This window comes from Pelodiscus sinensis, chromosome 2 (assembly GCF_052426305.1).
Source record: "Pelodiscus sinensis isolate ZL-2025 chromosome 2, ASM5242630v1, whole genome shotgun sequence".
NCBI lineage: Eukaryota > Metazoa > Chordata > Testudines > Trionychidae > Pelodiscus > Pelodiscus sinensis.
In genome coordinates, this window is record NC_143053.1 from 203,948,223 (window position 1) to 203,975,118 (window position 26,896).

The 26,896-nt window shown below is 41.2% G+C and overlaps 1 protein-coding gene across 1 annotated transcript; it reads left to right on the plus strand.

Annotated features, from left to right (window-relative positions):
* The first annotated feature begins 4,051 nt into the window (after positions 1–4,051).
* Positions 4,052–26,783, plus strand: TMEM196 (transmembrane protein 196). Its single transcript, XM_025179103.3, has 4 exons — positions 4,052–4,761; positions 19,443–19,499; positions 22,162–22,416; positions 25,719–26,783. Exons 1-4 carry the CDS (start codon positions 4,597–4,599, stop codon positions 25,788–25,790), a joined length of 549 nt encoding a protein of 182 aa, XP_025034888.1. The 5' UTR covers positions 4,052–4,596; the 3' UTR covers positions 25,791–26,783.
* Positions 26,784–26,896: the final 113 nt, after the last annotated feature.

The following is a 26,896-nucleotide window of genomic DNA, read 5'->3' on the forward strand; positions in this document are numbered from 1 at the left end:
TCATTTTTTATTCACTACTCACCTGGACTAGACTAGAATCAGCAGCCTAAATATTACAGACCTGATTATCATTTACGGGGCGGGTTCTTTAGAGTACTCTATCAGTGCAAAGTGAAATCAGAGTGGGACTAAATTATACTTCATACACCCTGATAATTCTTTATATTGCAAGAGTGGTGTAAAGAATCCTGAATGAATATATGGCCTACAAACTGCTTTTTATCAATATATATATATATATATATATATATATATATATATATATATATATATATATATATAAGTCATTATTATTTATTAGAGAATCTCAAGGACTTTAAGGCCAGAAGGGCCCATCATGATCATCTAATCTGACCTCCTGAACTTTGCAGACCACAAAACCTCAACCACCTACTCCAATGGCAGCTCTATAACTTCAGTATGAGTTATTAAAGTCATAACTATTTGAGGACTGCAAATTACAATCTACATTTACTTTAGCTCAAATCAACAAGTATCCCATGTTCCACACTATATAAGAAGGCAAAAACCTGCAGGATCTTTGCCAATCTCACCTGAGTGAAAATTCTTACCCTAAACATGGTGACCAATTAAACCCTCAGCTTGTAGACAGGGCACACTTCTCTGGGGGAAAACATCTGGGAAAGAAATCTCTGTAAGAACATAGATCCTTCCCCTGTTCTGTCCCATCTTCAGCCATTGGAGATATTTGCTAATAGCAGTCATGGATGGACCATATGTCATTCCAGACAACCTCATCATATCACCCCCTCCATAAAATTATCAAGCTTGGCCTTACAAGGAGTTAGATAGTTTCCCCCACTACTTTCCTTGAAAAACTGTTCCAGACCTTCACTCCTATGATGTTTATAAACTTTAACTAATTTCAGGCCTATTTTTGTTGATGGTCAATTTCTATCAATTTGTTCTTGCACCATCGTAGGTCCTTTGCTTAAATAACTCCTCTCCGTCCCTGGTGTTTTTATAGAGAGCAATCATATCTCTCCTAGTCTCCATTTTCTTGGATTAAAAATATCCAAACTCCTTATGCCTTCTTATGCAAGGTAGGTTCTTCATTCCTTTGATCATCCTAGTAGCCTTTTTCTGCATGAGCTCCAATTTGAATCATCTGTCTTAAACATGGGAGACCAGAATTGTACACAGTATTCTTGTTGAAGTTGTAACACTTCCTGGTATAGGTATGTTGAAGTTGTAACACTTCCATGCATCTGACGAAGTGGGTCTTTGCCCACGAAAGCTTATGCTCCTACACTTCAGTTAGTCTATAAGGTGCCACAGGACTCCTCGTTGCTTTTGCAGATTCAGACTAACACGGCTACCCCTCTGATACTTCCTGGTATAATGGTCAAATTACTTTTAAAAATAAGCTTTGAGTTATTCCAAGAAAAATGATTATATGCTTGATGGTTTTAGTATAGAAAGCATCACCCCTTGATTATTTGTATTGGTAAATAAAAATTAGTTACAATGGAAGACTATCACTTGATAGCTAAAAGCATTTGGGGGCTGTGCTTTGGGTCTTAGGAAAGCCATGTGTGCTAGTTTTTTAAATATAATTAAAAATTATACTGGCATATTATTAGTATTATTCAGCTATGGAAAATAAATATAGGAAAACAACAATAAAATATAGAAATAACCAAAGAGCAAACAGATACGTGAATGCCCCAAGGCTGCAATATCCTATGCTTACATTCACAGGAGGGAATAATATTAATCCCAGAGATCAGGGCCTAAATGATAATGCAGTATTGTTGCACAAATAAACAAAAGCAATTACATAAGAGAAGAATACCTTTATTTGAAAAAGATACTTATTGAAATATAATTCCTTCCTTTTTTCATTTCAAATGGTGAAAAACTCACTCAGCTCTAGCTGGGCAGTGTTATGAGCTCTGAGGTCTTGCCCCATTCTTTACTTCTCTGCATACAGGAGAACATGCATCCTAGGACACCTCCTGGTATGCCACTCTAATGTATATCCCTATCCCTAACAGCAGTCACACCAAGCAATCTCCAGCTAGAAATCACCTCTTACAAGGCCTTGTTCTCCCTCTCTTTCTGACAGCTTATTACAACTGATGTGGAAATGTTATATAAAGCTAGCAGTTCACCAGAAACATTATTTATGTCACACAAACACTGTCCTGACATGACATGCACTGTATCAGGCTGCATGCATTAAACATATTAATGAGATACCTCATTAGCCAGTTCTCATCTTATCACCACCAGATTATTATAGTTCTGAAAAAAATTCTAATGCGAAAAGTCACTGCACCTTACCAACACTGTAAAATGTATAATAATTTGACATCAAAAGGGCACTAGAATAGCAGAAATATCCATATGGGTGCCTTAAAATCTGTGCTTGTACCATCCTCCCACATAAGTATAGTAGTTAGAAGATTTTATACTGTGTCTTGATTTTTATGATAACAGATGTCAGGTTCTATTTAAGACAGAAGATATGAGAAGCTGTGAGGGGACAATTTTGCTTTTGCCTGCAATGTAGCTTTCCTTTAGGAAAGTGACACAAAATATTTGCTTGTCTGATATTGTGTATTGGGACAAGTGTGGAAAGATTAGCAGAAGGCGCTGTTCTAAATAATGAAGCGATAAGATCTTATCAATCCTATAGCTATATATCCCTTCTTCCTCTCTCCCTTCCCCCTCTTCCCTTCATATGTCATATTTAGATATAAAATCTGATTCTGATGTCCGTGTAAATCTGGAATAAATTTATCCATGTCAATATATATGTTAGATCTAGAATGTGCCCCATATAGCCATAGATGTTGGATCTGATCTCTCTCTCTCTCTCTCTCTCTCTCTTTGTGCAAATTAGATTAGATAGCATATGTAACCTGTTTTCCAAGTGGGCATCCTGCTTCATCACATGACTATAGCATTATGTCTCTTTTCTCAGAAGAAAGTTTTAGGATCAGGAAAAAAGCAGTATCTACTTTGATTCTGCTAATTTTTGGACTCTTTTCTTCAAAGATATATTTTATCTTTATAATAAGGAACAAGTGTAGACTTTTTTCCCTGAACAGAAAATCTGGACCCCGAAATATTCTGTTATTCCAGTGTTGGGATGTGGATCATTCTGGTGGGCTGGAAGAAGCTACATAGGAACTAAATTTAGGCAGTAATACTGGAGAGTATGGATTCAGCAAGATATTGGTATAAATTTTAAAGTTTTGGGAGCTATCTTGTACTGGGATGTGCTGGGGTCCACATTTTGGGGTAGAATTCTAGATACAACACTTAATGTATGTCTTGCTGGTTCAATTTCCAACAGATGAGTCTATATGCCAGCTCTGAATTTTTGGAGGATTGTTGCAGTGAGGCACATCAGGGTCTGGCTTTTAAGGTGCAATAGGGTAAGCATGCTATTTAAGCAACAAAATGCAGCGACTGGTACCAAAACTTAGAAGGATTTCACAACACTCAGCTCAGAATAGTTGTGGCTCATTTGCTTTGGGTTGCATTGAGATCTGGATTGCATAGGTATGCCAGGAGCATCTCTACTAGTCACACTATCTGGGCATTAGTACTAGGAGAAAAGGGGATCCAAAAATGCCAGCATTCCGATGCTGGATCTGAGTTTTTTGCAGTGCTCTTGCTCTGAGGTCTGGATTTGATGGCAGCAGGAAGATGTACACTTGTTCTATATCGTGACAGTGTTTGAGGGGGGACAACATGCAGCAGAATCCAGCTTTCTCTTTCCCCAAAGTTTTGCATGAAGGGAATCTGCTGCCAGCACCACCACTTTCCTGCTCCCTTAGCAAACCCAGCTGGGGCGTGGGAAGAAGGATGGAGGAGGTGTGTGTTGGGAGGTGGGGGGTGCCTTGTGTTTGGACCCTGGGGCGGGGCTCCTGTAGAGACTCGCCTGCATATTGGCCCCAGATTCATACATAAATATAGCCAGGGTGGGTTTTCCCCACTTCCCTCCCTCCCCAGCCCCCCAAGCCCCCCCAATCTCAGTGAGGTCATTTCAATGAGAGTGGAGGAGGCGATCAGACAAGGTCGACTTTTCCGGAGGGGAGACAGCCTGCGAGTGGAGCGTGGTGCTGAATTTAATCTGCGTTTCCCAGCCTCTCGGAGAGCGGGGGAGAGACGCGGGAGTACAGCTCCAGCCAAGCGAGCCCGAGAGAGCCTGGCCCGGGCCCTCCAAGCCTGGACTAGCCGAGAGAGGCTGGTGGAGACTTCGGAGCGCGCCCCGGGGTGGGATCGGAAGAGGCGTCGGTACCTTGGAGAGCTCCCAGCCGGCCGCCTTGCAGGGTGCGCGGGAGGATTCGCCCAGCTGACCGCAGCTGCGGCGGGCTGCGACTTGTCGGGCTCCAGCCATCGGAGTATCCCTGTGTGCGGGGCCGCCTGGCTGGGGAGAGGAGGTCTCCTGTCCGCTGGCTGAGGAGAGGCGCCCTGGCCTCGGGAATGCCCGGCCCCCCGGCTGCGGATCTGACGCTTTGCCTCTGAAGGAGGAGGAAGAAAAGTTCGGGGGAGCCCGAGGGAGGAAGGCGGATGGTTTGTTTTCCTGGCTGAGCTGGAAGGAACGATGACCCAGGGAGGATGTGCACCAGCAGCCACATCATTGGGAGCCTCTTGGTGCTCTCCGTGTTGGAGATAGGGCTGGGGGTCTCCAGCGTGGCCGTGGGGGCGGTCAGTTTCAGCTTGGTCCTTGCAGAGCATAAGCCTCAGCTGGGAGACTCTTCTCCGGTATGGAGCGGGGTGTGTGTACGTTAGCCATTTCACTCTCTTTAACTCGGTGTGGTGATGAGCTTCAGTTGGTGTGAACGAGACCGCTCCTGACCCACTCCCCCTCTTACAGGATGCATGCTGGGCTCGGTGCAATAGTCATGCACATGGGGGGGGGGGATTTTTGGACAGGAACCCCACCCTTTTCCTTTCCTTTTAATGCAAACAATTGAACTTTCACCAAACCTCTTCTCCATTTAGTGTGAAAGGCTGCCTGGGCCGTTGTGTGATTCCAGTGTTCAGCAGGTTCGGCCTTGGCTTGCAAACCTGAACCCAAAGGGGAGTTTTGCTTGTAAAAGCCAAAGGGCCCCAGCTGGCCCTGTCTTTGGGCAGGAAGAGCTAAGGGTTCCTTTAGAATGATGGCCAAGTCATGGCCTCTGCATTCCAGAGCTCCTAGGGGAACAAAGAATATAAGCATATAAGAGTTATTGGAGCCTTACACCAGTGTCTTAGGACCAGGGTTTCTGGCCTCAAGTTTCAGGGAAGAATTTAGCTAGAAATATACCAGCATCTGGGTGAGCACAATTAACATACAACTGTGTCCTCTGTCCCCCCAGACAGCATTGTTGTAAGCTTCATATCTCAGAAGGTATTTGATGTATGTTCAGTTTGAGCCTTTTATCTAGTAAGTGCCCTCCTACAAAAATTGTATATGAAGTAACGAAGTCAAGACTTGCAACATGGACTATCCAGGGTAAACATAAGTACTTTAAACTCTATAGCACTGCTTGGTTATGATTAAACAGCTATATTGCTAAAAGGACCATTTATTTTTTAGTTGGTGAGAAGCTGGAAAAATATTGATTACTCACTACAGTTGGAATCTTAGATAATCTTTAGAGGTCTCTCCTAACAAAGGCATTAATGTAATATTATTCTTGGTGTTCATAATTATAAATAAATGTATGTACATAGCACTGTAAGTATTCCTGATATTGTACAAACATAGTGAGACACTGTTCCTGCCCCCAGACAGGAGACAATCACAAGACAATACAACACACTTTAAGACAGGTAAGGAGGTTACCAACAGTGCAGAGAAAGGGGGATTTCTGATTGTAAAAAGAGTAGCAAGGATTGCTCAAAGAGCTCAGGTTAAGGAGAAATTTGAAGACTGATGATGAAGTCAGTGAGAGTTTTGCCATTGGTAGATATGGAGCTAGTATTTCACCTTAGGTAATAAAAATTTACAAGTGAGAAACATTTCACAGCAATGTATATTTCCTATATAACAGTCTTCTTTTAAATATACTAGTTTTGTTCCTTTATAATATGCTTTTCAGCAAACTATCCTTGCTTTCTGTAATGGTGAAATAATTGTATTTCTATTGCTTTTAATTGGAATGTAAATTTAGAAATCTTGGGATTGAGCTTTCCCCTCCATTGTACCCCTGTGCCCCATCAGTTCAAAGGGCTTACCCAGCCTGCTGAGGATTCCCAGGCACAGGGGAGTAGGTAGGCAGCCTACCACTGGCATAGGGGAAATGCTGGTGATGTGGCGGATAAAAAGGGTGGGTCAGAGTGCCACTGTTCTCTAGAGATCCATGGCTGCTGGAATATCTCTTTGGGGCTATTTGTAACTAGACACAAACTAGAGCAGCAGTACTGGGCTTTGCCCTGGAGACTTATCTGCCCTCTTTCCAGCTTCAGGACTGTGGGGTCTGCTACTGAGCATATCGTGGCTGGACCAGAGGTTCAAGCTCTTTGCATGTCACACACAAAGTAATTGTGTTCTGATTCAGTGCTCTGGAATCAAGATTTTCCTTTAGTGGGGAAGCTAAACGGGGAAAGAAAAATTACTACTTTGAAACTCCACAGGATAAACCACTGGATCTAAGCTAAATAACATCATATTTCCAGCAGTCATGTTACCTACAAGTGTAATGAGACCTTCGACCCAGTTCTGTCCTCACTTACATGCCTGTAACTCAGCCAAGGCCCAGTGAAGATGTGGTTACTATGGAAACCTTGACTCTGTGGTTGTGGATTTTAACTCACACACATTATATCTGTATCTGTCTATCATGTTGTGTGAGATTTAAAATCCACAAACATCGGAATTAAGGTTTCCATGGTAACCTTCATCTTTATCAACTTACATGAGAAACTGGGTCTTCGCTGGGCAATGCCTAGGTAAGCGAGGTCAGAACTAGATCAAAGGTCTTTTGTGACATTTTCAGGTAATATTACTCCAGGAAACAAGATATCCACACAGATATAACATACACATATGCACGCAAGAAGTGAATATGGCTTCAATTGAGACTAAAATGTGTTAATATTGAAATGATATTAACGTCTCATGGAATGTAATAATGTTGAGTCTTAAGCAGATTATCCCACTTGTTAAAAAAATAGTCTTTCTTATTTTATAACAGTTGTTTTTTTTATGACCCCCAATACAGCAAGGTACTTAAGCATGTGCCCAACATAAAGCATGTCAATAGTTCCACTGAGATCAATAGGACTAGTGTTTAAGTGCTCTGCTCCAGTGGGACCAGCATGCTCTGCACTGCAGGATTGTGCCCAAATGACTTGAATAGCAGGCAATGAAGTAAAAGAAAAATATGAATGCATCTGAATTAGGGTACTCATCTATTTAAAATACATGGGGAAATATATTTTATAAAATATATATATTATATAATACATGGGAAAACATGTATTTTAAATGCCCTCACCTAATAGTTTATGAAAATGACCTCTATTAAGATAAAGAAAATTAGCAGAGACAAATATCCAAATGAAAACAATTTCATCTATGATCACTTATGTTTATCTAATTTTATTTTCTATATATAAAACATATATATGAGTTCTTTATCAAATATTATGGTGGTTGCTTGGTTATCAAAATCCTCTACTACAGCTAACATACTATTGCTTTCTGGAATTCTTTTCCTATGTGTTTTGCATGCCTTGTCATCATTTATTCCAACTGCTATAGTTTCTCCTAGTAAGTAGAAATCATGTTGCATTCCTCAATGCTGCCACTTAAAGCAGGGGTAGGGAACATTTTTTGTGTTGGTGGCCACTGACCCACAGAAAAATCAGTTGGGGGCCATACACAAGTGAGAAGCAAAAAAACAAACAAAAAAACACCTCACTGTCATGGTCCCCAACTGAGAAAGAGAAGGGCACACCCCACATTCCCTTTGCACACCAGAGCCTATGAGGGTCCAGCCTAATAGATTACATGTGCTTCAGCCCCGCAGTGGGAAAATGTGTGTGTGTGGAGGGGGGAGCTGGAGTGCCAGCACAGTCTCCCTAGTGCTGGTGGGGAGCCCTGAGCCTCGGGGGCCGGATCCAGGCAAGCGACCCCAGGGCCTAAGGTTACCCACCCCTGACTTAAAACTACTTTCACACAAGGATAATAAGTCTGACAGAATGCATTGAACTGGCTGTCACACAAAAGAAATATCAGAACAATATTCTTTCAAAAATATTCCTGCCTAACATAACCAAATGTTAAAAGTTGTCAACTATACTATAATCAAGATGGAATCTTAAGCAGAATGTGTATATAATAGACATTTATTATAACTATAATTCTCAAGCCTGTTTGGGCCTACTTCTCATTTACATTGAGATGGTGTAAAGACCCTTATTGTAAATAAAACTCAGACCCAACCCCTGCACCCACCCCCATCCCGTGCACATACACTCAAGCCCCGTTCAGTCAAATATGCCATTTATCTTCACTCGTATGGAGACATCAGATAACACCCTTATGGCTATGACACTCAGGAATGGGATAATTTTCTCACTCATGAAGACGAATGTCAAAACACTCCTAGGCATTATGTATTCAGAGTGTCACTCAATAGCTCTAGAAAGATGCAGATCATCTTTCCATGTTTGTGATTGTTGCACTTCCTTTCCATCAAGAACCTCCAGTGTCAACCATTTATAATTTGGCTATAGGAATTTGCTCCAAAATTGGCACCTGGAATACATAGTTACGGGGAGTTTTTTATTTCCCAAGTTTTCAAAAAAAGGGGTTACTATGGAACTGTCACAGACTAAGGGATAAGTTCGGACTGTGAAAGCAATGTTGGTGGTCTTTATTTTTTAAAAAATGTTTAAAGTCAGTTTTTAAAAAATGGAAGTGTAGTGACCAATAGCGTGGCTTACTTTGGAAAAGAATAGTCAAACTACATAGTTATTTCGAATGAACACTCAAACAGTTTACAGTGTTATTTAAATGCAGATGTGTGACTACTTTATTTGAAGATGTGCTTATAGTTTCATAGTCATAGATCCGTAGTTTCTAAGGCCACAGCTGTAGTCATCCGATCTAACCTCCTCTAAACCAAAGGCCATAGAATGCCCCCAAAATAATGTCTAGAGCACATATTTTTTAAAGTCCAATTTTAATTTAAAATTGCCTGTGATGGAGGATCTCCCACAACCCTTGGTAAACTGGTCCAGTAGTTAATTATCCGCATTGTTAAAAATGTATATCTTATTTCCAGTCTGAATTTGTCTAGCTTACCTTTCCAGCCATTGGACTTTGTTAAAAAGTTGGCTACTAGTTTGAAGAGTCCATAATCAAATATTTGTTCTCTACATCGGTATTTATAAACTATGATCAAGTCACCCCTTAATTTTCTCTCTGTTAAGAGAAATAGATGGAACTCCTTGAGTCTGTCACTACAGAACATGTTTTCTCATTCTTTAATCATTCTTATGGATCTTCTTTGAACCCTCTCCAATCTTTCTTGAAAACTCTCAGCATCCATCTTGAATTATGGACATCAGAACTGCAGACAGTATTCCAGCAGTAGTTCTACCAGTGCCAAACCTCTCTTCTCCTACTCGTGAGTCCCATTCATTTAACCACTGATTACACAAACTTTGTTTAAGATCATTGTTAAATAGGGATGGACTTAAACACATGCTTAAATTCTTTGCTGATCTGAGGCCGTAGTTGATAAGCTAGAAATAATCTTCTGATTCCATTTTTAAGGAAAGAAAAAATTACACAAGAACAATTGAATACTTTAAATAAAACATCTGATGTGTAACTTATAATGTTCACAGCATAAAGTGAAATGTATTCTGTCATTGAGCATCAGGACTGATTCTAACCTTTTTGAAGTAAATTAGAATAAAACCCTAATTATGTCAATAGTACATCAGTGAGTTTTTGATCCAGGCCTAAAGGCCCCAGGCAAGCAGGGTTTTTATTCACTACTGTGTTGTAGTGATATTCTTTGATATTATTTGTATCCCCATAATAGCTTTTTTAAACAAATCTGATGGGGAGATATTCAAAGTCACAAATGGTAAATTAGGCACCTACGCCCCATTGAAACTTAATGGGAATTAAATGCCTAACTAACTGTATCTTTGAAAATCTCCGCCACTGTGTTCAGTATGCTTTAACGAGATCTTCTTAGAAGTCTTTGCCTATAGATTTGGATTTGAAAGGGGTTGTTGTTTGTTTGTAATCTCCTATTTTCTTATGGTTAACCTTTTTCTGTATGGTCTGCCTACCTGCTGATTTCTTTCTTTCTCTGTCATGGATCTACACTCTGTATCTTCCTTCTTTTCCTTTGATTTGATTTCTTTATCTGCTTGTGTGAATTTTGTGCTCTTCATCACCGGGTGAGGGCATTTGTATGTTTTCCCATTGCATTGTGTTATTACTGAAAACAGGAGAGCCTAGGGATTTCAGACACTTTCCTGGGTCCATGCAACCATTTGAAATTTCAGCTTCTTTCTCTCTTTTCTACAGGCAAGACAGTTAAATATTAGGATTTTCTTTCTTTGGTGTACTGAGCTCCGTTTTCTGGCTCTGCACATAACTTTCTACTTCAGACTGCAGGATTTGATCAGGAAACTTACAAAGCGATAGTTTCTGCTACTTTAGGCCTTGGAGGCAATCTATAATCTTTTTTCTTTTTTGTTTTCTAAGACCAGACTTGTGTTTGTATTTGTTTTCATTTTCAGATACCTTCTAGTCTAAGAATAACTAAGTTGGAAGTATAGACCTACCCTACACAAAGCTTACGCCCTACACCCTACATTTTGCTGCTGCTTACTTTAACCTTCAGTAGTGGGGTAATCCTAAAAAAATGTTGGTTGTTCCATGCAGAATCTAGCAGGGATATGCAGAACTAGAGTGAGGCTGATCGGGAAGAGTGCTGTGGGGGTAAGGAGAAGCTGAAGCAGGCAGCCACATACCTCTTACTGTCCTTTAGCAAGGGGAATCTATGGAGGCATTGGAAACAAGCTACATTTTCTGAAATCAGCCACTTCCACACTGGAGCATAGCAAGTGACTGTGAGCTCTGCAGGATGGGATAGGAAACTTCTATCGTTACTCCCATGCTCAAGTGCTGCTGGGATTTAGCAAAGGTGTTGCCGGAGAAGTGGGTGCAGGTCCCCTGGGGTCCATATAAAATGGGGACTGCTGGCCAGAGGCAGTGATAGACACATGCAATCCAAGCAATTGCACCAGCTCTCAGGTACCAAAGGTGACTGACTCGGTATACTGGTGAGGGTAGGGCCCCACCATCAAGCCAGGGAGAGAAGAGATGGCAATGGCAGAGGACTCTCTGGTGCAGCTGCTGTGGTGGTTCACAGCTTTGGCTCCCAAGCTAGCAGCTGAATCTTTGGCGGGAGCAGTGGCAAATTGTCTATTGGTAGCAGCACTGGTGCAGGCCCTGGGCCAGAGGGAGACGGTGGCACAGCATGGACCTGGGTAGAGAAGCCATGGGGGAGCAGAGCAGGGATCCAGAGGCAAGGACCAGTGGTGGGGAATGAGGGAAGTGAGAGTTTCTTTGAATATGAGACATGTGATGGCAATAAAAACCTGCTCCAGGGCCCAGCTTTTTGTTCCTCTGTGACTTGGGAGAAAGGGACGGGGAGCCCAGATAAAGTAGTGCCCAGTCAGAATTTGCTGATCTTTTGGACTGTTAAATCTGCTACTGGGACTGATTGCACGTCCCTTCCTCAATGCCTGTCTACTCAGGTAGTTTTTCCAGGCTGGTTCCTTTAACTTATCCTAATGAAAGGGATGATCTAGTGCTTGGTCCTGCTGTGAGTGCCAGAGGCTGGACTTGATGACCTCTTGAGGTCCCTTCCAATTCTAGTAGTCTATGATTCCTCAGCCTGAGATGTGTACATGTGGGCACTGAGTCATCTCATTTGTGTAAGGAGCTCAGGTATTGTGATGAAAGGCAATACATAAAGGAGATAGGTAGGCAGGCAGGAGGACTATAACATCATTGCATCAGTGTCCCTGGATGCGTATTTCAGCTTTAGAAACTTGAGTCCAATTGTTTGTTATCGTCTTTGCCTCCAGGAGGAGAAATTCTCTCTCCCGCGATATATATTGTTATACAGCTCCAGCCAACAATCTGAAAGTGTTTCCAATCCCAGGAGTAGTGCAGTCTGTGCTCCATAGGGCTCAAACAATACAAGTACAGAGGGGTGACGGGTGACTACCCAGTCCTCAGGCTAAGCCCCCATTCTCCTATGTGTTTTTGAATCTTTTGTAATGATTCAGAGGACAGCAGGTGGAAATGATCCAAGCATCGATTAGCACAGCTGCATCAGCCCCTTAGAGCTTATGACCACTAGGAAATGTAATTACATTTAGTAACAGGACTTTTAACACTGGAGTGAGGTGACAAGATGCTGACTGAGCTGGTCAGTGAAAACAAGGATGAATCCTGTTCAGCACCAGTCAACTAGTTGGGGGGAAACCCTGCTCCCAGTAACTCAGTAGTTACACATTCAGTTTAAACAGTTTTATTTCAGATGAAATCTTACAGGCTAGCCATGGAAGGACAAAGAGTGAAAAAAGCTTCAGAGGGGTAGCCGAGTTAGTCTGTAACAGGAAAAACTTTAAAAACTACAAATAATAGTCTAGTAGCACCTTAAAGACCAACAAAACATGTAGGTGGTATCATGAGCTTTCGTGGGCACAGCCCACTTCTTCAGATGATGGGAGTGTTGGAAGTCCAGATGCAAGAATAAATAAGGGAATGGGGGAGGGGGGGGAGGTGGAAAAGGAAAAAATGGAGGGGAGAAAGAAAAAAGAGACAGTGAGTAGATAAGCTTCAGAGGGATAGCAGAGTTAGTCTGTAACAGGAAAGACTTAAAAAACAACAAATAGTGTAATAGCATCTAAAAGACTAAATATTTACAAGAGGCTGATAAGAACCATTAGTTTGCACTTGGAAAGGAAGATGACCAACACCACATACTACACAGACATCAAAAACCATTAGCACCTTCGTTGTTTGGTTGGTTGATAATGTGGGAGCCATCTGATATCACAATTTATACTATTTGCATGAGAATTAAACTTGTGAATGAAGTTAAGTTCCAACCATTCTCAGTGTATTTGGCTTGTGGAATTGGTCTGAAACAAAACAGCGAATTGGAGATTCATTAATGAGTGTCCAGGATGATTGAAGTGTTCTCCAACAGGTTTTTGTGTGTTGCCTTTTTGGATATCTTATTTGTGTCCATTAATTCTTTCCCATGGAGACTGTCCAGTTTGGCCAATAACCATTGCAGTGGAGCATTGCTGGCATTTGATGGCATAGATCACATTAGTGGATATGCAGTTAAATGAGCCTCTGATTTGATGGCTTATGTCATTGGGTCCAGTGATGAAATCGCTTGTGTAGATGTGTGTGCAGAGTTGGCACTGGAGCTTATTGCAGTGGTGGGTTCCTGAATAATTATGATGGAAGTGTATTGCATGGTTACTGGAAATAATTTGTTTGAGGCTAGGGGGTTGTCTGTAAGCAAGAATTGGCCTTCCCCCCAAAGCCTCTGAGAGTGAGGGATCATTTTCTAGGATGGGTTGTAGATTGTTGATACTGCATTGGAGGGATTTCAGTTGAGGACTGTAGCTGATGATAAGCGGAATTCTGTTGTTTTCTCTTCTGGGCCTGTCTAGAAGTAGTTCATGTCTGAGTACTTTTTTGGCTCTGTAGATCTGTTTTTTTCACTTCACTGGGTGAGTATTTCAGTTTTAAGAATGCTATGTATAGATCCTGTAGGTATTTGTGTGTGGGAATGGAGCAAATACGGTTGTATCTTAGGGCTTGGCTGTATACAATAGATTGGGAAATGTGTCTGGGATGGAAGCTAGAGGCATGAAGGTAAGTGTAGCAGTTGGTAGGTTTCTAGTATAGGGTGGTGGAAATTTGCCCATCATTTAATAGTAGTGTAGTGTCAAGGATATTGATTTCTCGTCTGGACTGATCCAGGCTGAGACTGATGGTAGGGTGGAAGTTGTTGAAATCCCTGTGAAATTCTTCAAGGGTTTCTTTCCCATGGGTCCACATGATGAAGATGTCATTGATGTAGTGTAAATAGAGTAAAGGTCTTAGGGGGCAAGAGCTGAGGAAATGTTGTTCAAGGTCAGCCATAGAGATGCTGGCATTTTGTGGTGCTATGCGGATGCTCATGGCTGTGCCGCAACTTGAAGATACAAATTGTGTCCAGATTGGAAGTAGTTGTGGGTGAGGACAAAGTTGCAGAGCTCTGTAATCAGGTGTGTAGTGCTGTTGTCGGGGATGGTGTTCCTCATAGCCGGTAATCCATCTTCATATGGAATATAGACGAAGTGAGTCTTTGCCCACCAAAGCTTATGCTCCAATACATCTGCTAGTCTATAAGGTGCTACAGGACTCCTTGTCGCTTCATGTGGAATGCTGGTGTAAAGAGCTTCTACGTCCATGGTGACCAGGATGGTATTTTCAGGTAGTTTACTGATGTTTTGTAGTTTCCTCAGGAAGTTGGTGGTGTCTCAAGGGCTATCTCTCTACTACATTCTACATACTACTTGGCTATCCCTCTAAAGCTTATCTACTTATTGACTCTTTTTTTCTTCCTCCCTTCTATTTTTTTCCTTCTCCCTCCCTCCCTGCTTCCCTTATTTATTCTTGGATCTGGACTTCCAACACTCCAGTCAACTGAAGAAGTGGATTGTGCCCACGAAAGCTCATGATAACATCTACATCTTTTGCTAGTCTTTAAGGTGCTTCTAGACTATTTGTTGCTTTTTAAGGACAGAAAAAGTGACTCATGTTGTATTCCAGCTAACAGTGTTGTGAAACCTAAGAGTTCAAAACTCAAAAGGCAAATCAAAACAAACCTATCAGATTTATTTCCAAACTGAACTGTGCACAAGCCCTACTTTCTGTATACATGACCCGTGCCTCCCACGCACATTACATCACCACTGTCAGTAATAGTGAGTCCTCAAAAACCTCCAGAAAATGTATGGGGAAAACACCATAATTCCATGCTGGGGTGTAATTGCGTGTGTCTGGTTTGCCAATCAGACCACACTGGATAGCGTCAACCTATAATCTCCCTTGACTTCCCATTCTCTCCAGAGCTTTCTGGGGAAAGAGGGAGTTTGAGCTGGATGAGGCAACTAAAGTCTCTGGGATGGAATAGTAAAGGATCCCTGAGTAAGATCTCTAAATTCCTCTACTCATTTTGTGCAGCAGCTTTACACCGGTTTCATTGGGTCAGGATACACCACCAACAGAAAAAAAGAGGGCTTGACATGGTCATACATTTTTGTGGGATTTTAAGTTGCCTGAAACACTGGACAAAATACATCCTGGCTGTAACTGACGCATCATTCTATTTGATGGAGAATCCTTTTCCCTGAAAAATGTCCTGAGGTTGATGCACAACAACCCAAAAATACAGTAATAGTAATATCCTTGCACACTATCCCAGCATCTCAATGTGCTTCCTGAATCTTAGCAAAGGCTGCCTCACAGCATGCTTGTGATATTGTCAGAAGACATGCAGTGGCCTGTCAAAAATCACACAGGAAACCTGGGGCAGTGCCAGGAATGAAACTAACAGCTGTTGTGTCCCCGCGCAGTGCCTTAATCACAAAACACTCTTTATCCATTTATGTTGAGAAAACTGCTTTGATATGGTAAAAGATGCTAGTTCCTAGAGAGCATCTTAGGACCTACTCAATATCGTTTTAGAGAATAACCGAAGGACTAAGGTATACCTGCTGCAATGGCTTGTTCCATATTCTTTGGACTGTTACTGAAAATGTACATTAACGCACTGGTTTAATGGTACCATCAAATGGTGGTTTAAAGAACAATTTGCTGGGTGACTTGAAGGACAGTAAATCAATAGCTGATCTTGCTGATTGGTAGGTCCCAGTCCATATGAGCAAAGTGACTCTATAATTCTTTTGTTACTCTCTTGGCAGAATGTAAGGCCGATGTTACATGTTCAGGAATCAAAGATATTGCTAGAGTTTGCACTGGCTGCAAGTAAAGGAATTAAATTTGATTGTAACCTGAAGTAGAGGAAATTGTAAAAGCTGAGTCATAATAGATGGGATTTTCAAAATGGCTTGGTATTGGCTTAAGTCTGGTCCTTCTGAAGACAATGGTAAAACTCTCATGTCTTCAGTGCTGCAAAGCTTTTGAAAAGCCCATCCCATCTGACCTATGCCATCAGTTTTGCAGCTAAATTCCTAAACACACTGCTTTGAAAATAGAGGAAGTTTTGCTTTTTTTATGTACATACATTTGTTACATATTGAAAATAGCATTTATTGTATTTTCCAGATAGTTTTTTATAAGCTTGCTATAACTGATAAACATTCTTTTTTCTAGATATTATTTTTCTTTTACTCCTGTCAAGTTTTCAGGAGAAGGAAACAACATTACTTAGTCTATTTACATTATTTAGTCATCAAGACTGAATGAATGAGATTATTACGATATCTCAAACAAAGAATTGGCTGTATTTTCCATCTGGATGCTGAGAATCACAAAACGCCATATGTAAAAGTATGAAATACAGTATGCCATAAACTAAAGTTAATGTATAATGACAGAACTTTGAGTGAAATTCTAGAATCCCATGTAAAGTCTAAGTAAAAGAACTTTATGTACGTGTCCTGTTCAAAAGCTGGAAGTCTGAAATTTACCCAACTTGAGGTGTAGACAGGCCTGGGCACTGCAGTGAAACATCTCGATATCCTTCTAATTGGTATCTCAGGCTAGGAGATGTAGTAAGTGCTACTGGCCCTCCAGCCATTGCACTCATGTAAGCACAGATCCAATGGTTTGTTACTTCACCATGTAAAATTTTCCCTTCATGCTTGCATATATGAATGGACATGAAGCCCTTCTATGTTATGCTGCGTATAGGGTCCTACCAAATTCATGGCCATGAAAAACACATCATGGGCCATGAAATCTAGACTTCTGTGTGCTTTTACCCTATGCTATACAGGTTTCACAGGGGAAACCAGTGTTTCTCAAATTGGGGTCTTGATCCAAAAGGGAGATGCAGCAGAGGGACATATGCTAAGTTCCCTCTAAGCTGCATAGCCACATGGGCACCCAGCTTCCTACTAAGCCCTGCCCAGAGGCTCAGGACTGCAGCAGGGAAAGATGCCACTTCCCAAGCCCCAAAGCTGCTGTGGCTGGGTGAGAGGTGCCTCCTTCCACCAGCCCTACTTGGAGCTACCATGGCTGAGGGAAAGGCGCTTCCACCCACTGGTCCCAGCACAGAGCTGCCCCAACCAGTGGAGATGTGTTTTTCCCCACTGGCTCCAGCATGGAGCAGCCCCAGAGCTGCTGCAGCCCCATGGCCCTGATACCTACCCAACCCCAGTCCAGCATGAAACTGTCATGGCTGAGGCACAGGCACCCTTCCCCCGGCAATGCCTACTGGAACTGCCACAGCTATGGAATAGTGCCTGCCATCTGGCCCCAAGCTTCTGCAGTGAGAGAGGGTTGGAGGGAGTCCTCTCTCCCTGAGTCAGCCTGCATCCCAAAGCCCTTCCCCAGAGCCTACACTCTCAGGCACTAGTCTCCCTCTGTACCCCAACACTCTGCCATAGTCCTGAGTCCCCCGCTGCACCTCCAACCCCTTGGTGCCACCCCACCATACGTGTCCATGTGCACATAGACATAAAAATTAGCGGGGATGCAGGTCTCAAGATTATTTTTAGGGGATGGCAGAATTGCCATCCTTACTTCTGCACCAGCTTCCAAGCTGGGTGACCAGAGAGCAGCAACTGTTGGCTGGGCACTGAGTTCTCAAGACAATGCCCCACCAGCAGCACCACAGAAATAAGAGTAGCAGTACCACAACCTCCCCACAATAATCTTGCGACTCGCCTACAACTCCTTATACCTTATACTGCCCTTGTCAATTTAGCTTCCTCAGGAACTGTACTCCCATTGCTTCCCCAGGCAAGCCTGAATTAACATGCACATCTCAGGGGACACAAGAAGCAATTCACAGAAAGTAAAAGGGACACAGATAGGGCTGAAGTGGACTCATTCAAAAAATAAGGAATAAATCTATTCACAGAATTTTGTTTGCCCAATACAAGTCTCCAGCATTATCAGTTCAGCTAATTTATAAGCACTAAATTTGCGTAAAGAAAAAAGCTCCTTCCTATGGTATGTCCTACTCAGGGACAGATTTATGCACAAGCTAAGTAAGCTACAGTTTAGGGCCTCAGATTATGGGGGGCCTCTAAATACAAAAAAATATATAGTTTTTAGTTGCATTCTTGCCTATGTACTGGTATATATGCAGATATAAAACTTTATTATTTCTATTTTCATTGTCCTAACACAAGTTGAACCTCTCTGATCCGGGACTCTCTAGTCTGGCAACATCCGTGGTCCAGCAGGACCATAGATGTTGCTGGACCAGAGAGCCACAGCTCAAGGCAGAGACAGATGAGCTCTGGTGGCTCCAAAGCTGTTGAGTATGCTGGCCCTGAGGCAGCGGTGCCTGGCAGCCCCGGTGGTGACCACGGGGCTGAGAGCCCGGTGGACTGTGCTACAGCATGGCGATGTGCTGACAGTTCCCAGGAGAGCCCAAAGTCTGTCAGCAGAGGGGCTGACCTCCTCTGGTCCAGCAAACTCCCTCCTTGGGGACCAGTCAGGTCCTGAGCATGCCGGACAAGGGACGCCCAACCTGTAATACATTTTTTGGTAATGCTATGGGACCTCTAAAACTTGACATAGTTTAGGGCCTTAGCATGTCTTAATCTGACTCTGGTCATACTGCTCACTACATGTCTGGAAGATGCATGCTAAAACAGACTATATATACATTGCAGCAATTTCAAATGTTAGGCCCAGATTCTACAACCTAATTCACACCAGTGAACCTCTGTTCCTGTGCTAAGACCAGCTGACTTCAATAATATCCCACATGGGCTCCCTGAGTGTTTCAATTTACAAGATGACATCATAAGTACTTTATATGTTTTTAAAGTATCAGAATACTTGGCCATATTCCTGATTATTGCCTTGCCAAATTTAATTTCTGAGCAACATGAGGGTAAAAGAATCTTCTTATACTGGCAACATTGTTTTTCATATTTTGTTTATCTTCATAGCTTATAAAACATATATTATTTAATTTTTGCTATTTTTATGAGCAATCACCCTCAGGCTGACTTCTCATCCCAGTTTCTTCCTGGATACATGTGTTTATGGATGAGTTATAACTTCCTGAAACATAAGGTTTGTAATAAAAACACTGGCACAATGGTAACAACTGCATAATCTTCTTTTGTGGTTCCCACTGCAATAACAAGAGCAAAGTTTAATTTAGAACTCAAGGCATTAGACGATGAAATAATTTGTACTTTTTCCCTTGCAGTTTCTGCTTTGTGGCATATGTGGAATATTGTGCGCCAAAAAAAAATCTGGACTCGTTGTAAGTTTTTGCACTGCATGCATTATGCATAAGTACTTGAAATGTAAACTGCTGTAACTTGAACTCTTCACCCTGGACTCCTTTATTTCCAAAATGCAGCTGATAAACAAGTCATTGAAAAGTAAACACAAGCTGTCAAGGAAAAACAATCAGCCCTTTGGTTAATACAGCAAAGGGAGGACATATTTAAATGGTCTATACAAATCATGTCAAAAATGTATCCCCTGTAGTTATCCCTGTCTTGATTAAGAGCTTGATCCAAGTCCCATTAAGATCAATGGAAGGATTCCTAATTACTTGAGTGGGAATTGGACTTGTGCCCTTTTTGACCAGCATCGCAGTCCTGAGGTGAGTGCAGGATTAGGTTCCAAGGTTACTGCTCCAGATTGATCTCAGAAATTCTAGCTGTTCACTGGTTTTCGTAAGTTAATATTTTTCAACCTGAGTCATGACTAAACCAGTTCTAAAATAATTTAGAACAGTTTCATATAAGAATCTGAAGTATAGTCTTCCTGACTGCAGACAGATGGTACAATTGATACAAAAGCAACTGTAGAAATATTTTATCTGTTAAAATATTATCCTATTATAAAGCCCAGCGTTAAAGCTTATTTAATTGTTTCCGTTTATATAAGCATTGAAACTGGCTGTAGTTTTCTATAGGTCTGATTTTGATGTACACAAGAAAGAACTGGGACTAACTCCATGGATGTCAAAGGAGTTATATTCATGTAAATCTAGTATAAGTGGAAGGAGAATCATTCTCTCTATGGTTTCTTTTGAGAGTCAGTGAACTATTCAATTCCCTATAACAGTGATGGTCATTTAAAAAAATATTCCAAGGATTACTTCATTGTGTGGAGCATTCCAACCATGGAAATAAGTCCCCTCTCCCCCCCACCTTTTTAGTCAATTCTGGTGGTCTCCTAGACCACAATAAATATTCCCTTACCAGTGGACCATGAACAATAGTTTGAAAACTATGTTCTTCTTAAAGTTACCATCCCATTGGCACACAGCAATGGTACACGAGGCACTGGTGGTCCATGGAGCAATTCCAGGGGCTCCACAAAGTTACTTCCATCACTGTAGTAAATACTTTTCAGTCTTCAAGCAGTGATACTTGTTGCTACTTGTAGCCCAGTTTAGATGTTTCTGGGACCCCAGAAGATCTTTCAGATCAACTAAACTTGAAAAGTAGCACCTCACTCACTGTACCTGATACAGTTGCTTCAAATTTTAATTTGTCAGATATTTCACTGGTTTAAGTTCAACCATGAATAAATGTTCAGATTATACAAAAGCTGCTTGAGTGGCAAACAAAGAGGCCATGACCAAACTGCACACATTGACCTGAGGAGGTTAGAACAGGAGGAGAAGGTTGGCGGCACTGAGACTCGGGAGAGATTCAATATCAATACCACTACAGAACTGCATTCCAGCCGAGGAAATAAGTGGTGCAGAGATGGTGTCTGATTCTGCTCTCACTGCATTTTGCTGATTTAAAATGGATGTGTGTCAGATCAAAATCAGGCTTTTGAAGTTTAGCTCAGAATTTTGAATATGGAGCTGGAGGGAAGTCAGGTGGCCTGAATCCTAGTCCTATTCTTCCACTAATTTGCCATCAACTTGGGGAAGTCACATTAGCATGATGTGCCTCCACTTTAAAATGTGGGTTATACAGGGTGGACCTCCCTGGTCTGGCACCTTTGAGACCTGAGTGGTCCTGAATGAGGAAATTTACCAGACCAGGAAAGGTCCCCTGCCACCGGCCACCTCAGCCTGCCGCTCCTCCCTGCTGCCAGCTCCTTCGGCCCTGCTGTCGGTTGGGTGACATGGCTGCCTCAGCCCCATTGCTGGCACAGCAGCATGCGGTGCTGGCTCCACTGCCATGGCAGCTGCCCCAATGCCAGGCCAGTACACAGCCCCAACTGGCTGCCGCAGTACCAGCCCCACTGGTATGCATGGGCTGCTCTAGCCCCAGCTGGGTTGCTGGGCTGCTGAGGCCCTGGCCCCACTACCACCAATCTTTCTATGCCCGGGGATCTCAGCTGTTGGCCCTCCTGCCCTAGGGCTCCCTCATTCAAGAAGAACATCCATGGTCCTGATTAGAGATTCCCGGTTTTGAGAGGTGCAATCTATATAGGTTGAACCTCTCTAGTCCAGCATTTTTGGGACCTGATTGGTGCCGAGCAAGAGAATTTGCTGAACCATGGGAGGTCAATATTGTCTAGCAACATTACCAACACTTCTGCTGCTTACTGGGCTCTTAGAGACATTTAGGAGTAAATTACAGCTGAATAATGTCAAAGAACAATTAGAGCCAGGACTGGTGGCTGTAAACAAACTTTATGGGACTGCGGGAAACTTGGCCATGCCCATGGTAAGTGGATATCTAGCTAACTAAAATCATGCCAGACCACAGATGTTGCTGGATCTCAGTAATGGACTAGAGAGGTTCAACATGTACTGACCTCCTACACACAGGAGTTATGGGGATTAGTAATTGTTGTTTGTAGAGTGCTTTAAATGATGTATACTATGTTAGTAATAAGTATTATTATTATAGTCAAGCTAACTTTCAGTCTGAGTGGTCTTGTCTGGGACCTGTAATCTCTGGAGAATGTCACTGTGATATTGCCTCTCTTCTTTCTCCTAACAGATGATCCTTTTTTCAGCCTGTTGCATCTGTGGGTTAATTGGAGGAATATTAAATTTTCAGTTCCTTCGTGCTCTAACAAAGAAGTCCTCCACCCTCTATTCCTTGCATCTCACTTCCATGTCTCTTGCCTGCATTGGAATTGGAGGTTGCACCCTTTCTTCGTGGCTCACTTGTCGGCTAGCCAGCTATGAACAACGAAGAATGTTCTCGGAAAGGGAGCATTCACTGCATCATTCCCACGAAATGGCAGAGAAAGTGAGTTGGGCGCCTTTCCTTGTTTGCTCTTCTTTTCTTACAAAGCAACTGTATGTGCTAATTTATGCAGTTATGTAATGTCGTAGCTGTGCTGGCCCCAGGATATGAGAGAGAGAAAGTGGGTGAGGTAATTTTTTTTATGAAGTTGGTTCCATAAAAGATATTTCCTCACCCACTGTCTCTCTCTAACATATGCAATTGGCAGTAAGTGAATTCAATTTTGACTACATATGAGAAAGCGCTTCTGGGAAATGAAATGTGACCATTTTGTATAAGCTTTATCCTGTTGCAGTATATGGAGTTATTTTTAGGTGGTGTATCTTTGCAGTATATCCATTTCAGCGAAGTACATCCATTTCCGATATAATTCCATTGTGTAGCTGTTCAAAGGTTTAGCTTCTAAATATAGCACATCATACATAATTGAAAGCCTTAGTGATATGAATTATCATGTATTGGACTGGGGGAAAGCATGGCATGCTTTCTGCACCTACATCATTTCATATTGGCAGGATTTAATCAATTCTTTTCTCTCCCTTTATACTCAGTTAATAAAGTAGGCTATGCAAGCACAAAGGGCACCATTTTCAAATATCAGTTACTAAAAATTAAGCACCTTAAGGCATAGATAGACACTTAAATAAAGGTGATCCCATTTTCAGAGGTTCTGAGCACTCACAGCTTCCAATGGTCAGAGGGACTTTTTCTTTCTTTATTTGGGTGCTTTAAAGTGAAGGTTGAAAATGTTGGCTTAAAGTAAGATAAAGTTCTTAAAGCCATCTAATTGGTGTAATGATATGATTCTTGACCTGTGAAATACTCATTTAGGTTCTAAATCTTCTATAAGGATGGGATGCCCTCTTTCTTTCATTTAAGAGGTTGGATAGTGTTTAGCAGCAGCCAGGAACATGGATTTTATGTATGCCTTTGCAAGTGACTCAGTATGGGATCCTACACAAATCTTCTCTGTGGCTAGTCACCCGTCTGTATGATATCCACCACCTCCCTCAATGGCTGATCAATTCATATATGTAAAGCTTTGTGAGATTCTTAGATAAAATGTGATGTAACAGTGCCAAGTACAATAAGGGGAAAGACTGCTTTGCAGTCTGCTCACTGCTCACTACTTTCTTAACTGAGATTAGATTCTACACAGATCTAGAGTCTGGACTCATTTAAAAATGTTAAGGAAATACTGCTACATTTTTAAAACGTGTTACAATTTTATATTGCTTTAATCTGATTAAACATCTTTTTTTTAATTCTGCATGTAACACAGTAAAATGCACTTCCTAAATGTCCCAATCATCATCATCATTATAATAATCTCTAAGGCAGTACCTATTTATACAAAGGTACAACTCATATAGTATCTTTCATACACACTCTTTCACAAGATCATTAGAGTTAAATTGCATAGGCACTGCATTAAAATAAGGTTCAGAGAATAAACTAAAGAGGGAGAAAAATACATTTCCAGATGAAATTTGAAACAAGCAAAAATCAATGAGGTAGATAGAGGAAGACTCTTCAGCTGCTAGGAGCTACAAATAAAAAAACTCTTGCATCAACAGTGATAAGAAAACAAAGAGGAGTCCTTATGCAAGAACAGAGGGTGGGGCAGAGAAAGACAGTGCCTGAAAGGACAAGTCTTTCAAAGTACATTAAGACCAGGGCATGTCTTTTAAAACAATGGAGGGACATTTAAAAATTAATACTAAATTAGGCTCTAATTAAACATAAGTCTAAAGAGTTTTATATTTTTTATATTTTATACTGATACAGTAATATAGACATGTACTATATGTGCATATGTTTGTGCTATATTTATTGTATAATTGTTATATTTATATTAGAGATTGAGGGGTATTGAAATAACCGACCTGCCCAGCTGCCCGGTGGTTCCCCCGACACCAGAATTACCTCCAAGGTATGCTGAACTCTAGGCAGCTACCGTGTTATGTCATGTCACTTTTGAAAAATCCCACCTCTAAGAGGAAGGCATAGTTTCAGCTAATCAGTGTTGGCTGAGGCTGTGAAGTCACTCTCAGAAGTAATGCATTCAGGACAGGTATTAACAGTTAGTGAAACAATTTAAGTGGTGGAGTGCTGTGATTTGGAAGTAAGCCAAGTATTTGACATATTCACTTGAGTTGTAGACATCCAAACAATCTTGTTTGGATGAATCCACCACCAGTTTACACCACTTCTAATATATATGCTTTTTCATGTCTTAAATCCAACACATTCAAATGCTTGTAAACTCAACTACAATTTTTTGTTTAGAATAGAAATGTCAGGAAAATACTGACTGTGAATATTTCATTCTGAAATGATAAGTACATTCAAATAGAAAATGCTGGCAATAAATTAAAGTGATAGAAATGGGAAACCGAAATTTTCACTTTGTGGTCATTTGCTCACTCATAGCCCAGCTGACAAAATATTACTATATTCTAGAGTGGTGACACTCAGACCTCAGTGGTGCAGAAGCCAAATTAGCTATCAGTACTACCCAAAAGAGCCACAGGAGTGTGAATTCATAGGTTCATTTTCTGTAGTACTATGTATGTATATGTGAGCAATATGACAGAGGAAAGGTTTAGTTTATATTATTCTCAAAACAAAAGGACTGTCCAAGTAGTAATATTTTACCAACTACTATTGGCTAGTAATCTAGTAAAAGCATGCAGATTGGCTAATAACTTAGACTGATTAATCACTTCACACTGTTTTAATATCATGTTCTGCAAAGAGCTGCAAAAGGGCCACTTGCAGCTCAAAAGCTTCAGTACAAGCCTCACCGATCTAGAGACTGATTGATGGCATATGTGAAATGGCTTTGATGACCTCAGCAGACTAATTTCTACATCACAAAAATCGCTTTCAGAGATTGCTTTAACTGGCACTTTTGGGGGCATCTGAGCAGAGAGGCCAAGGTCTCAAGGGACCTGGATACCTACAATTTCACTCCTGATTAGATTGCCATCCATGTCTCAGTGGAAGCATATTGGCAGGACAGTGTGAGGAAGCTTGCACTGCTGCCATTTGTGACATATCTGTGTTCTGTGCATCATGAATGCCTGTCTCTGGGACAGTCAATCTAGCATCTGTCATAAGAACTCACCTCACATGAAAATTGGCAGTTTTTCTTTTAATAATGTGATTTTTTTAAAAAGATTCAACACCTCTGAATATTGACATTCGGGGCCCATTCCATATTTATTAGACCATTAACCAATTATTTCAAGATCCATAAAATAATTTTAATTTTGATCATCCCTTTTTTATTCTTGTTACAGGAAATGACAGACAATATGAGCAATGGAGGACCACAGCTGATTTACAATGGAAGAGTGTATGAAAAGATTTAAAAAGTTAAAGGAAAAAATATTTTCAAGATTTTTCAGGACAAACAAACAGGCACCAAGAGACTGAAATGAAATGGAAACAGTCTTGGCTTTTATTACTAGAACTTCACAACTGCAGAAGAGCACACTTCCCTTTAGAAACATATCTGAAATTTCTTTCCCAAGGATTTTGTGGATATACAGTATTTATTCACTCCACCTCTATTCTTTTTCTTCTTGTCCAAATAACTTCGCAGAATTACCACAGCACTCAAGATAGGCTTTTCAAACTCTTCCTCTCATGAAGACTTTTTTTTTAATCCCATTAAAATGGAGAGGGTTTAACCTGTAGATTGTACTGTGAAGAGATTGCAAATCAGACTTGTAAAAGGTTTGCATTGCACATGCAGAGTGCAAATGAGCGAAGGATAAGTCTTCTGAAAACAACACTGATGTCTTTGTTTTGAAAGACAGAATGCTTCAAGAATGCCAGAAATCAAAACCTCAACAATGCCTTCTTGTAAAGAAATAGTAAATATTTCCAGTTTGTGAATGAAGTATATTTCGTAATTTGTTCATAATAGATGACAAATAAAATTAAATCTAAAACTGAGAATAATTCAATTTCTGCTTGTTAGAAAGATCTGTGAATCTGGTTTGTTGTATTTGCATATTTGCACAAAATATCAAAAGGACCTCAATAAAAGGTGAAGCAGAAAAAGGCTGCAGAGGAGTGAGGGTGGAATGGCTGGGGCAGAACTACACCTTGGCAATTCAATCCATGGGGGCTATTTGAGCAATGATGCATCTCAGGACTAATCTACTTTTCTTGGACCAAAGAGGTCCTCATGCCCCTTAATAGGGCAGGCATAATCTGCCTCCCAGTGTGTATAATAGTTGTACATATATGGCAAGCACAAAAATATAGGCAACATATTTTATAATAAACATGAACGTATGCTGTATACATGTATACACACTTGTCCACTATACATAGCTAATGCATGCTTGAGTGGGAGTGATGGAAAAATGTTCAGCATGAGTTTGATATGGTACATTATTTATGACCCTAGAGCATAGATTGTAGTTATCACGTGTATCACAAACAATGTGTTAAAGCATGTTTTAGA

Bases quoted from the DNA above. Each gene is read 5' to 3' on its own strand.
- TMEM196 (XM_025179103.3), top strand. From the start codon at position 4,597: ATGTGCACCAGCAGCCACATCATTGGGAGCCTCTTGGTGCTCTCCGTG. The intron at 4,762-19,442 runs GTACGTTAGCCA...TTTCCCTTGCAG, and splicing joins CGGTATGGAGCGGGGTGTGT to TTTCTGCTTTGTGGCATATG. The intron at 22,417-25,718 runs GTGAGTTGGGCG...TTCTTGTTACAG, and splicing joins CCCACGAAATGGCAGAGAAA to GAAATGACAGACAATATGAG.